The following is a 12,688-nucleotide window of genomic DNA, read 5'->3' on the forward strand; positions in this document are numbered from 1 at the left end:
AAAGAACACGGCAGAGCTGAACTGCTTATCACCTGCTGAATGAAGTCTGTTTTAACCACTGTGCATGACCTTAGATCTACACAGAAATAAAGTCATTAAGCCTGCTCAAATGTTCAGTCTTTCATCCTGGAAACCATTATGTTGTAAAAATGCTGCTATTCTCTATTCACTAAATACATGAAAACCAAAACATCTAATCTAATTTAACAAAAGGAAACAGAACAGTACAGAGAGCAGTAAAAATGACCTTTTTTATAAATAAAACATAACATAACCACCTTACTACACAAAATACTGATTCTAATCCATCCCTGAGAAAAGCAGAACACAGAAAATGTAGAGTGCAGTCTAACTATGCAGATGAAAACATGTTAGAAGCAAGGTCATGTATGAGCCAGCCCTGGCCTTGGTGCGAACTTGAACTCAGCTACACTCTCTTTACATCCCCTCTCTATATATGTCTTCTTTCACCCCCTGTGTCTGTCAGTCTGTGTCTCCCTCTCTTTGAGGATTTTTGTGTCTGTGTGTACCCCAAAATGTAGGCTAATGCCCTGCAGAACTGACAGATTTAATGCCAATCCCTTGGTTGCACCAAAACCAGCCCAAGGCAGCAAGCTCTCTCTCTCTCTCTCTCTCTCTCTCTCTCTCTCTCTCTCTTTCTGTATGTGTGTGCGTGTGTATTCGTGTGTGCCCAGCCACAAATCCATGCCTGGTTGTCTGTGGGAGTCACTGAACATAGACATATAACAACTGCCCTTAGTAAACAACTCAAAAGGTCACTGCAGATTTTAGATTGTTTATACCTCACTGTCATGTCCTGATGAAAAAGCAAACATTTCTGGCCTTAATGTCAGTCACTTTCAGTGTGTCAGCTCATTTAAAAACAACAAGCTGTAAGGCCAGCTCAATGCATTATAAGCACTGTAAAAAAGGAAACATGTCACTTGACCACAAACCAATGTAAGAGAGTTTTGACTGATTCTTGGAAAAACAAACCAGACTAATACATACAGTATTTATGTGCTTGTGTGTGTGTGTGTGTGTGAGCAGTATTCATGGTTTTGAGGTCAGTCACTGATTCATTATTAATGGAGCAGCTCAGGTTTTGTCATTTGAAAGATTTGTCAACTGACAGATTGCAGCCTCAGCTCTCTGGACTCCGGGTTTTGGAAAGAGTTGTTAAGGCTCTGGGATGCAGGCAGAAAATGTAAGGCCTGTGGAATAACATGTAAATTTTGTTTCAAGGTGGATTTTCACTTTAATGATTTGATTTGCCAAGCGTGACCTTTTGCCTCTGGTAAATATGTGGTCAGAGATCAATGACATAAAATCACTTGCCCGACGTCAGTGGACATCTTACTAATCAGCATGTTGCCAAGGGCTATAATGCATAATCACCACCTGTAACTCCACTATGAATGTATGGTACATACGCTCTGGACTTGTGAATTTCATAAACTTATACTAAGACTCATTCTTGTACCAGAAAGACATATATGACCAATTTATCAACTCAAACAAACTGAAAATGCAATCAACTGTAGTTTTCTATTACATATTATAATGTATTCAAGGCTTTTAAGTAGGGCTGCACCATATATCATCTCAGCATCTGTGATGCTTTGTCAAGTTAGGGCGTGTTTCCATACGGCCTTTTTCTCTGGCAGAAAAGTGCTGGCACTGGGGAGTGCTGGGATGAAAGTGATTGTGAGAAAAAAAACACTGCACTTGGGTTTTATTTCTAGCATTTATATTCATTAGTCTTTTTTACCATGATTAGTAAATAGAATTAATTATGAAATAGTATTACTTCGGATGCTACTTAACTACTAATACATTCATAACTAAGGCTGTATTCAGACCAAACAATGCATGGGGCTGCATTGGTGGGGGCATGTAGTTTAAGTACCGATGAGACAATGAAATACAATCCAGGCAGTCTACAGATTAATGTATTTCAAGATGCCAAAACACAGCAGTACAGCGGTTTGTAATACAGACAAGATTTTACAACTCTGGAAAGTAATGATGGCAGCAATGGTTTCATCATTTGTCGCAACGATCGCGGGGTAAACAGTTGAATACAGCGTTCACGTAACAAAGTAATTCACCAGGAATCTGCGGTTGCATGTACGCGACTGGCCGACGCAGCGCCTTGCTGGATAATGTTGCGTTACTTGGCAGGAAAAAGTTGAGCCCGGTTCAACTTTTTTTGCCGGACAACCCTACATTGTTTTGCCAAGCCCTCTGCATTGGCACCATCAACACACCGCTAGCATTCAAATGAATGAGAGGACTGCGGTTTTTCACGCAGAGCTAATATCGGTCTGAACGCCTCCTAAGACAAAAGCCTATTCTTCTGCTTCAGTTTAATCTTGTGATGCAATATGTAGGCCTGTATCTGCTGTGTAAAGCAGTTACTTCCTTTAGCTCAGTTTTCCAATTTTTGGCAGCATGTGGTCTACAATTGATGGCACTAAATTTGCAAAACAACTACTGCCAAGACAACACAGAGCCAACAATAGACTGTCCTGTAGCCAGGGGCCATAATACATATTCACCACCCAGCCTACACATCTGTTATAAATACACAATATAAGCACAGCACATACACTTTGGACTTCTTCCAAGAGTTCATTCTGTGTGTTGTGTGTCCCTTTTCAATTAACATTAATGATTTTTTCTTTCTTATGGTTGGTTCATGAATATTAAAATTATATTGAAATGAATGTAAATATAATGTGGGAATTGGTGTATTTTGAAAACAGAAGTACAGAACTCTGAGTTTGGTTCTAATTCATTAAGCATACATTCCCTTGATCATACAAATTACTAGAGACAGCCAAGTGGAGAAATTCAACACACACGCACACACACACACACACAAATATTCCCGCAAACACATAGCAGTTTAATTACATGCTGTTGAGCAACTGTTTCTTTAATGCATTCCGCGTTCATTGATTTGAGAGGTCTCTGACATTGAATTACACTATAGATTGCGGCATTTCAAACGCACACACATGCACGCCAAAATATCCATACTAATTGACGTTTTAGCATTCAGAAGCTGCTCTATTAGCAGTTTATGCTACTGAGTGAGGTCCTGATGTAGGACTCTTGCTGAAGGAGTTGAACAGCAGGGTGGAATATGCCATTACTCTAAAGGAGAAGCTGGAAGGAATCCCATCTCCCACACAAGTTGATTCACCCCTGCATGTTGTAGGAAATGATACCACTTCAAGTCAAAAGGCTGAGGGAAACAGTTTGTACAAGTAGTAAAATGCTAGGGGTGGGAATCTTTGGGAATCTTTGGGAATCTCATGATTCGATTCAACTCTGATTCCTGGTGTCCGATTTGATTCAGAATCGATTCTCAATTCAAAACTGATTCTCAATTGAATGAATAGAAAAGGGGGAACTAATTTTAGTTTCTTGCTCCAGTAAACTGTGAGCCAAAACATTAACTGGTGTCCTTATTTCACTGAAATACAATATGAAACATAACTGACAGTTATAAATGGTCTGTAGATTTTTGATTTTAAAAAGTTAACTACATTACTTAAAGAATTTGAAAACATTTTACAGTCTTCTGCCTGTATGAGAATAACAAAATGAAATTGTAATTTACTGACCAACATCTCCGGTTAAATGACTTGTAAAAACAGAAGCTGGTGTGTTGACTCTGGAGTAAGGGGAGGCAGAGTGCTCCACTGTGTTGTTATTAATGTCATGACTCCAGCAGTGGAGAGCAGCTTCTCTGCTTGCACCCTTAGCTCCGGGGAAAGACATCGTTGTCCAAGACACTGAACGGAAACAGACTCTGCACCCCGCTAGAGTTGGTTTAAGTTGTTTAAGTGCAGCTGCTCTCGTTTCTTAGTGTTGGAGTTAGTCTCTGATTTCTGGCATGTAAAATATTCACAATATACTTCATGTTCTTCTTGCAAAGGTAATTATTTAGTCATTAAATCAAAAAATGCACCCAGATGTCTGTTTTTAAAGATGAATGACAAAATAACTCATAGCATGTGTGTGCTATAGACTGTCCAGGTGCTGTACTGCCCTCGCAGTTGAGTTCAGCCTTTTTCGTTCCGTCAACATCACATAATTAACGTTTAGAAAATTGTTTTTTGACATTTGTTAATAAATTCAGATTGTAGAAGAGTCTCAATTCTTATTTTCACCCACCCTATAAAATACCACAGAAAGAAATTATTAAGTACACAATTAATGTACTGGACTTCATCTTAATCATAGACAGCATTATTTCTAAACTAATCTTGAACCTTGCCTAAGTGTTTTTGAGCAGGACACATGAAAGTCTTAGTTCTGAGTAAGACACATAAAAAAAAAACAAAAAAAAAACACAAACAGACACACACACACACACACACACACACACACAGAGACACACACACACACACACACAGACACACATACGGACCTCAAATGTAACAGCTGTGTTTTTAGCTTCAGGATCAATCAATATTGTTAGGTGGTTTTTCAAAGTACATACAGAATGCATACACTCCATATGCATATTTGCTAGCATTCTCTCATGGGTTAACCCTGCACACTAAACACACACACACACACACACACACACACACACACACACACACACACACACACACACACACACATACACACACATACACACACACTCTCTCACCCAAGCTGCCTGGGCATCCATCCACCTGACAACCCCCACAAGCACACATACACACAGACACACACACACACACACACACACACACACACAACTACTTATCCCACACACTTGGCATGGATGCCAACTAAGCCCCAGTTCTCCAGAAGTAATAAACCGTCTTTTCACTGCGTCTCTCCAAACCATGATAGAGGACTGCTGAAAGCCCCTGTGCTTCCATTTAAAACCCCTCAACTCATTTACTAGGACACTGATGGTTAGTTTTGTGTCAGTGTATGTGTGTGTGTGTGTGTGTGAGAATGTGTGTTGGTGGCACATTATGTCCCACATGACACAGCCATGGGGGACAATTTGTTTTACACTTAAATGTACATACACTCACATAAGTAATAAGGGACAGCGTGACAATATGGGCTACAAAGTGCTCTTTACATAAACAGGACCTGAGTTAATTCTCCGAGGTAAAGTAAGAAAACAGCATAACACCGCCTGCATTCCCACACACATAAATGCATTTATCGCATCCACCTCGACATACAAATCTAAAAGAAATGTAAATCTAACAATCACAGGTTTTAAAAATAATAATTTAGAAAGGTTTATTCCTTTAACAGGAAGTCATACAAGAGTTTATGAACCCTCCCTTCCTCAGTGGGATTATTACCAAAAAAAAAAAAAAAAACTTCCAACAAAGAGGGTGGTCTGGCCGGTCTGCTTCAACATTAACTTTGAGCTGTGACAAAGCCTAACAGCAGGGCTAATGACAGTCTCTTTTACTGGAAAGTGTGTTAAGAACCGCAAGCTGAGCACCATAGCGTAGCACAGCTTGTTAGTTAACATGCGCTGGCCTCCAACTACCCCTCCAAGACAGAAAGTAGAGAGGTGAGACATACACACATACACATAATTAGACAGCATTCAAGGTTAATACATTATTATTTGTGAGGGCCATATCCAATAGACAAACACATTTCTTCCTGTTTATGTGAGGAACTTCTAAATAGGTGGCGAAAGCACAATAAAAACCAAGAGGATAAGCTCCGCATTACAGCCTCATTACTAATATTATACTGAAAACACCATCAGTCTTTTGTGTCCTACAGCAGAGGGTATGTTAATATACATTTCAAATAAGATTTTCTAAAAAGTAATTCAACAGAAAAAATAAATTAAATCATGATATTCAGTACAACCACTCTGTATAGTATATATTAAATAATGGATGATACAGAGATATTAATTATAAAAGAAATGTTTCAAAATATTTCAATGAAATTAATTTAAAATGTGGTATAAAGTCTACAGATTGCTAAAAGGTGAAGAAAATTACAGTTTTCATACAGTCCCACTATTCCAAATATCATGTATCTTGTGCTGCCTTAATAAGATAGAAATATTGTTGTACTTAAAATGATGAGACTCTGTGCTTCCCCCCCCCAGATTTTATTGTCCAGGAGTGGTATGTTCAGATAAATCAGCTTTTTCTAAAGGCTGCTCTGCAACTGAAAACTTTACTGATCTCAAGTATTGATCGGTCTGGCTGTGAAAAGCTTATGGCCATGACAAGTACAGAGACGATGCACTGCATACAATTATTCTTATATAAGAATAATCTTTTTAGTTGGACCTTTTCTAATATGCCAGGAGCTGTACCATGTATGCTGTTGCATGTTAAACTTGCTAATTTGGAGACTTTAATGCATGGAATTCAGAAATAACTTCAGAGTGAATTTAAGACATTTTAAGCACCACCAGGCGTGATGCCCCAGCCCGTGTAAATGTGTGTGTGAAGTTCTCGTGTTTGTGGTACCAGGAGGTGCAGGCACAACGCCCAGCGTGTGACTGAGCGCGAGGCAGCCAGTGTGCCTGCCTCCTTCTCTTATTTTTTCTCTCCGTCAATCATATGAAGAGAAGCCAAAGAAAAATTAAGGCATAAAAAAAAAAAAAAAAAAAAGTGTGACTTAAGTGGGCATTTCGATTCTCTGTGATCCCGTACCCCTTCATTTTGTGTCTCCATCATGCAAGCAGCTAGTGATGAAAGGCGGAAAAACTTTATTCCTTGTGTGTGTGTGTGTGTGTGTGTGTGTGTGTGTGTGTTTCCTTACCAGTGAATAGAGCATTAATTGCATTAGCATTACAGCTGGGTGATTTCAAGTTAAAGAAAAACTCTTGCATCAACAAAAAAGACATTTTCAAAGTCTTGAAGTGTGTTATTATTTTGCGCATTTCAATTGAAAAATTCTTTGCATAAAAATTGGCATGACAGAAAGACAGTAAAAGAGAAAATGAGCATGAGGAGACGGCTGAAGCGGAGAGACAGGAAGATTGCAGTGATCAAGTTGGCAAAGTGAAACTCTTCACCCTTGAAACTGTAATATTGCTTTATGATAAGTCACTCCATTCTAATGATTCAGACATCCAAAATGTAAAATGTGACAGATAAACAAATTGCTCCATTTTGCTTTTAGTCTAAAATGCAAATCATCTAAAAGCCGACCAATAAAAAGCCTACAATTTGTCTTTTCAACCATGTTAGGCAACTGTACTGTTGCAGCCCTGATGTCATTGAGGCAGGTGGCTTTTTAAAAAATGTCCATGTGTACACAAAACTATTTAGAGTTCTGACAATGAATCTGAGTCTGAATGCACTTTCCTCCTTTTTTACTAGTGCTTGAACAGCCAGAGTAATGTGTCTCCACTTTGATGTGAATAAAACAAAAGATTTAAGATTAACTGTCGAGTGGAGGTCAATATATCATTGGATAAGGAATCACTTTACAAATGTAATAATGCACTGCTGATAAAATGATTAGTCATGAGCAGACCATGTGTTGCTAGCAGGGATTCTGAAAAGCAATGACGACACCGACACCTAACCAGACCGAATTAACATCTGTAGGTACATTTAACATTCAGCTGTTTAATGTGCTGCAGCTGAGCAGCTAATTAGCTACCAAGCCTGCAAACTGACACCAATGAATGTTTGTTTGGTGGCTCATTCAACAAGCTAAGCTGCAAGCTAAGGACAATGTTCATGTTTGTAAACTAGATCAGAAGTAGACTTTAGCAGGAAAGCTAATGTGGGATGTTGTTGAGAGTCTGTGGCTCTTGTGTTGTGTAGCAGGATGCTATCAGACTCAGAGTGACTGTCTGCTGTGTTGAAATAAGGTCTGCAGCTATGAAGGCAGATACAAGAACGATGTTTCATCAAATGAATGCAAAAGTAGGAGGCACCGTTATAAAACCAAAGAATTCAAAATATACATTTCTCTTATTTGGTTTCTGATTTTTTTCCTCAAAGAAGAACACAGGACAAGTGATTTATAAAGCAGATGTGTGTGCTGTAGTATATGAAAAAATGCTATTTAATTTCAGTCGATCTTCAAAACTGCTTCCAATGACAAAATTTTCATTTTACACACAGTCACCTAGTGACTGCTCAGTGTCTCGTTCTCTCTCACTACCACAAAAGCACACACCCGCCAGGTGTGTGTGTGTGTGTGTGTGTGTGTGTGTGTGTGTGTGTGTGTGTGTGTGTGTGTGTATGTGTGTGTGTGTGTGTGCCCCTGATGGAGGGAAATTAATCAAAATGCAAAACAGTTTCTGGCTTAATTTCTCTGTGTTTATGCAAATGTATGTTTCTCTCTTCCTCTGTGGGTGTGTGTGAGTATGCGTGTGTGTGTGTGTGTGTGTGTGTGTGTGTGTGTGTGTGTGGGTGGAAACTGACAAGGAGCAGCGAGCTAAAAACATGTTATACACACACACACACACACACAAACACAAACACATACACACACACACACACACACACACTTATGTAGGGCCCTACGGTTTTTGCGTTGCAGAAAACACTGACTGAATCGCCGAATTTGATCATAAAAATCAACTGTAAAACACGGAATGTTGTGGAATTTGCCAAAATGTGGATGCAATTTATAAAAATCAGGGTTTTCCCTACCATTAGTGCTTGAGTGTTTTTTAAGAGCGCCTAAGCCAAATGAACAGAAGAAAACTATGCTGAGAGTTCTCTGCAGCGTTTTGCTGTCATTTACGGGTGCGCTGCTTCTGTCCGCTGCTGGAGTGAAAAATAAAGTTTTACTCGAGTCGACGACAACTACGCTCATTACTGAAAGTGTAATAAAAGCCTCACGATATCGAAACGCCTGTTCAACAAGCATAAACATGTAGAAAAGCAATATTTTCATGTGCTTTGTCTGTAGCCAACTGTTATGAACAAGCTAAAATGAAAGCTTTCTGTATGTAGCCTAACAGTTTAGCTTAGTTTGTTCTTGTAAACTTAGCTACCGGCTGATACAGCAGCACACAGTGCAATCACTCACCGAAATGTGAAGGATCACTTCAAGCAATAGTGTTTACACAGTATCTGTTTCACTTCTTCATGCTAATACCTGAGTGTACTGTGTATTGAAGCACTTTCTTTGATTAAAAAAAATGACACCATGTTTCAACATTCAATGTTAAACATTTTGTAACCAGTAGACGGTGCCGTATTTGTCTGCAGGAACTGGACTCAGTTTGAAGGTAAGCAGGCAATAAACACTGCTTGTCACACCGAGCGTTGTTGCTTCTCACACCGGCTGACAGTTACTGCACACCCCCTTGCTGTCAAGCATCTTGTTCACAGTGCGTGGGTGTCTGCGTCATCGTTTTCAAAAGTGTTAGTTTCCGCCCGTCCAGACTAAAATGTAATCCTGGAGTTTCAAACTAAAAACGGGGTCAGCAGCATTTCATCAAAAGTCTCTGTTTCAGGGGTTTGTGGTGTGTGGATACTAGGTTTAAATGTAGCAAAAGTTATGTGTGGCTTAATTCCTTATAATATATTTTAACTTGTTATAATCGGGGGGAACTCATTTTCAACCAATTCTCATGAAAAACCTAAAAATCTATTTTACTGTGTATGTAGGAGAGAGAGAGTGTTTGTGTGTGCATGAGGGTTTCAGTACTTGATTGAGTTTCTGAAGTGGTCCTCTGCAGGGTTTTTCACGGTGCAGCTGTTCAGCAACCACAGGTCTGCTTCTGATGGGTCATCTACAGAAAGAGAGACAGTTCATTTATTGACATCATCTCAAGCATAAAATAGAAGAAGTATAAATACAGAAAATCTACCAAACATACACACAAACAAAACCATGTAATAAATCCTAAAAATGCATCAATACTACATCGGTCTCTAGTATTCCTTTATGTCTCTTTTGATTAGGAAAGGATTTTTTTTTTCCCTTTACATTCTTTATATGATCTTGGGTCTTTTAGAGGTATCTAATGAGTTAAAGGGATTATTTACTGCATGTATATAGGTTTCACATTCTCAGATTTGGAAATAGTTGGGCATGCTTTCATCTCATTGGGTTATTTTATTTAATGCACATTTATGTTTGTTTGTGTCACTCTTCTTTTCTTCGTCTCGGAAGAACAGAGAACTGCCATTTTTTTCTGTCCTGGCCTCATTTAACTCCCAGATTTGGTTTTAAGGTTTTATTACTTGTTTGAACTTTGAGTTTTTGGCGTTTTCCGATACTCTGATCTGACTCAAATAAACCAAATGTTTGTTTTGTTTTGTTTTATTTTATTTTATTTTGTTTTTAACTTGAAATCTAAAACACTTGTAGCATTGTCAGCTGTTTTTAAATGTGCTTACTAAATAACGCTAATCTGACTATGATGTCCTTGAATATACCAAGTGGATCCCATCTGGCTCCTGAACAGCTCTGAACCCCCAAATTCTAAAAACTGGATAATTAAACTTCTGTTCATTGGCTGCTGGTCCTGGCTGCTTTGCATGGCATCCTGGGACATGGAGTTTTATACTGGTTGTTGGTTACATTTAGAATTTTGCTGTTAGCATTACTAACATTGTCAAAACAGTGTTATATTATTTGAGCATGTAAGCCATTCTTGACCTTGGGAACAGTATATGTAACAAAGTAATCTCAACTCTAAAGTCCACTTACTGTATTCAAACACATCTCACTATCTTGTATTAATGATGGCCTATCCTTGGCTATCTAATCAAATCCATTTAGAATAATGAAAATCAAACAGCTTATTGTTATTTGACAAATAAGCCTCTGGAGTAGTCCGATTTAGCAGCCACAATTTGGATTTGGCAGCAAATAAATTAGCTAAATTATTAACACCTATGTTCAGAATCCACAGAAACACAGGCCTGGTTTGAGTTTACAAGCCACCTAAACTTTCCAATGATCACTGGACACACACACACACACACACACACACACACACACACACACACACACACACACACACACACACACACACACACACACACACACAGAGAGAGAGAGCAGTCTGTTGCTCCTTGTGATGTTAAGCTCAGCTGCTACTCAAGGCGATGGTGGCAGGCTTTGCATGGCACTGCCAGGAGAACTGTCACACACAAAGAAACACATACTCGGGGGGGGGGGGGGTATGGCACGGCGGTGGTGGAGAGCTAAAAACTTGGTTCTTTACGCCACATTGAACCAGATATTTCACTTAAAAATCCACTTCCCTGCTGCAGTCAAGCATACACACACACACACACACTGTGTTCCTGCATTAGTAAATCTAATACACACCTGCAATACTTTGTGTAACACACACAGAAGGTGCCGGTATGCAGAGAGAGGGGAGATCACCGACCACAGCACAGCACAACTTGCCATTGGTTAGCTTTTTTTTCTCTGTCCCTCACTCTCAACAAAATACACATACATACACACACACACACACATATATATAGTGTTTCTGAACCAAGGATAAAATGTAAAGTGACAACTCCATTCATCGATTGATGTCAAATAAAACCTACATAAAAAAACGTCTATTCATGATTCTTATGTTGACTGAACAATCAATATCTCGGCTGCACATACAGACTTATCACTTGTGAGTCTTTGTGTTCAGATTTCAATAAGTTGGATTTAAAACCTTTATAATGCCACTTTGCAAAGAGTTTGAAATAAGCCCGATAAAGTCCTGTATGACAACAAATCTGTAAGAAACAAGGCCTTGTCACAGCTTTTAATCTGTAATGTTTTCATTCTTTTTTTAAACCTTTAAGGCGTTGAGGTTTTATAACATCTTTCAATTTTTCTGGACTTCTTTACCACTGGATGTAGAAACCACATTATCATTTAAAGATGAATGCTCAGCAGTTTGGGCCTTGGGGGGGTGTTAGCTGTATCAGACAGTAAGCTAGACTTAATGAAGAGTCATAAAACAGAAGTACAGCTGCGCTTCTCATAAAAGCAGTAAAACAATGTGAGTCACACTGGTAGGACATGAATCATGTGTTGTTTGGGTTTGTTTGTTTGGGCCTTCGCATGTTGTGAGGAATCATTTATTCTGGGACGAGATGACACGACAAAAAGGCCAAAAATATGAATAATCGTGAAGCAAAAGTATGTAAAAGTATGAAATCTATGTCTTCGTAAGAGAAAGACGTGGAGAGGGAAATACTTTGAGCTAGGAAAGGGTGCCCATTCTGACTACTTTTATTTGTCTCGGCAACTAACACTAACACACACAAACACACACGCAGGACTAGGAGGAGTGGTCTCAGCTGTGTGTTTTCTGTCTCCTCTCTGTCCCGAGGGAGGTTTTCTAGACCAACAATAAGTAACAAGCTTTCCATCAATTTAACACACACACACACGCACGCACGCACGCACACAGTCGAGACAGATACAAACATCTGTAAAACACAATCCTATCTACAGAGTCAGCACAACTTACCAGTACACAGATAAAAACACAGTGAGACAGTGAAACACGAACATCCTGGAGGTTTCACCGCTTTGGCATTTTAATTTTAAAGCTTCTTTTTGCACGAGAGCTTCTGAATTGGATGAGATTTCCGATGAACTGTCTCATACATGTATATTACTTTGACTATTGTTTTCACTATATCCCAATCCATTGATTACTATTTCATTATTTGATGAAACACAGTCTGTAAAATGTCATTATGTCAGTTATTACAAGTAAAAAGTATTA

At 39.0% G+C, this 12,688-nt stretch overlaps 1 protein-coding gene across 1 annotated transcript in view; it reads right to left on the reverse strand.

Annotated features, from left to right (window-relative positions):
* The window catches only part of cdkal1 (CDK5 regulatory subunit associated protein 1-like 1), a 244,521-nt gene that overhangs the window by 188,670 nt on the left and 43,163 nt on the right, over positions 1-12,688 (reverse strand). Inside the window, exon 4 of the mRNA XM_044358558.1 lies at positions 9,634-9,718. Within this exon, the coding sequence (XP_044214493.1) occupies positions 9,634-9,718 (85 nt within the window). The remainder of the gene's footprint in view (positions 1-9,633; positions 9,719-12,688) is intronic.

Source organism: Thunnus albacares, chromosome 8 (assembly GCF_914725855.1).
Source record: "Thunnus albacares chromosome 8, fThuAlb1.1, whole genome shotgun sequence".
NCBI lineage: Eukaryota > Metazoa > Chordata > Actinopteri > Scombriformes > Scombridae > Thunnus > Thunnus albacares.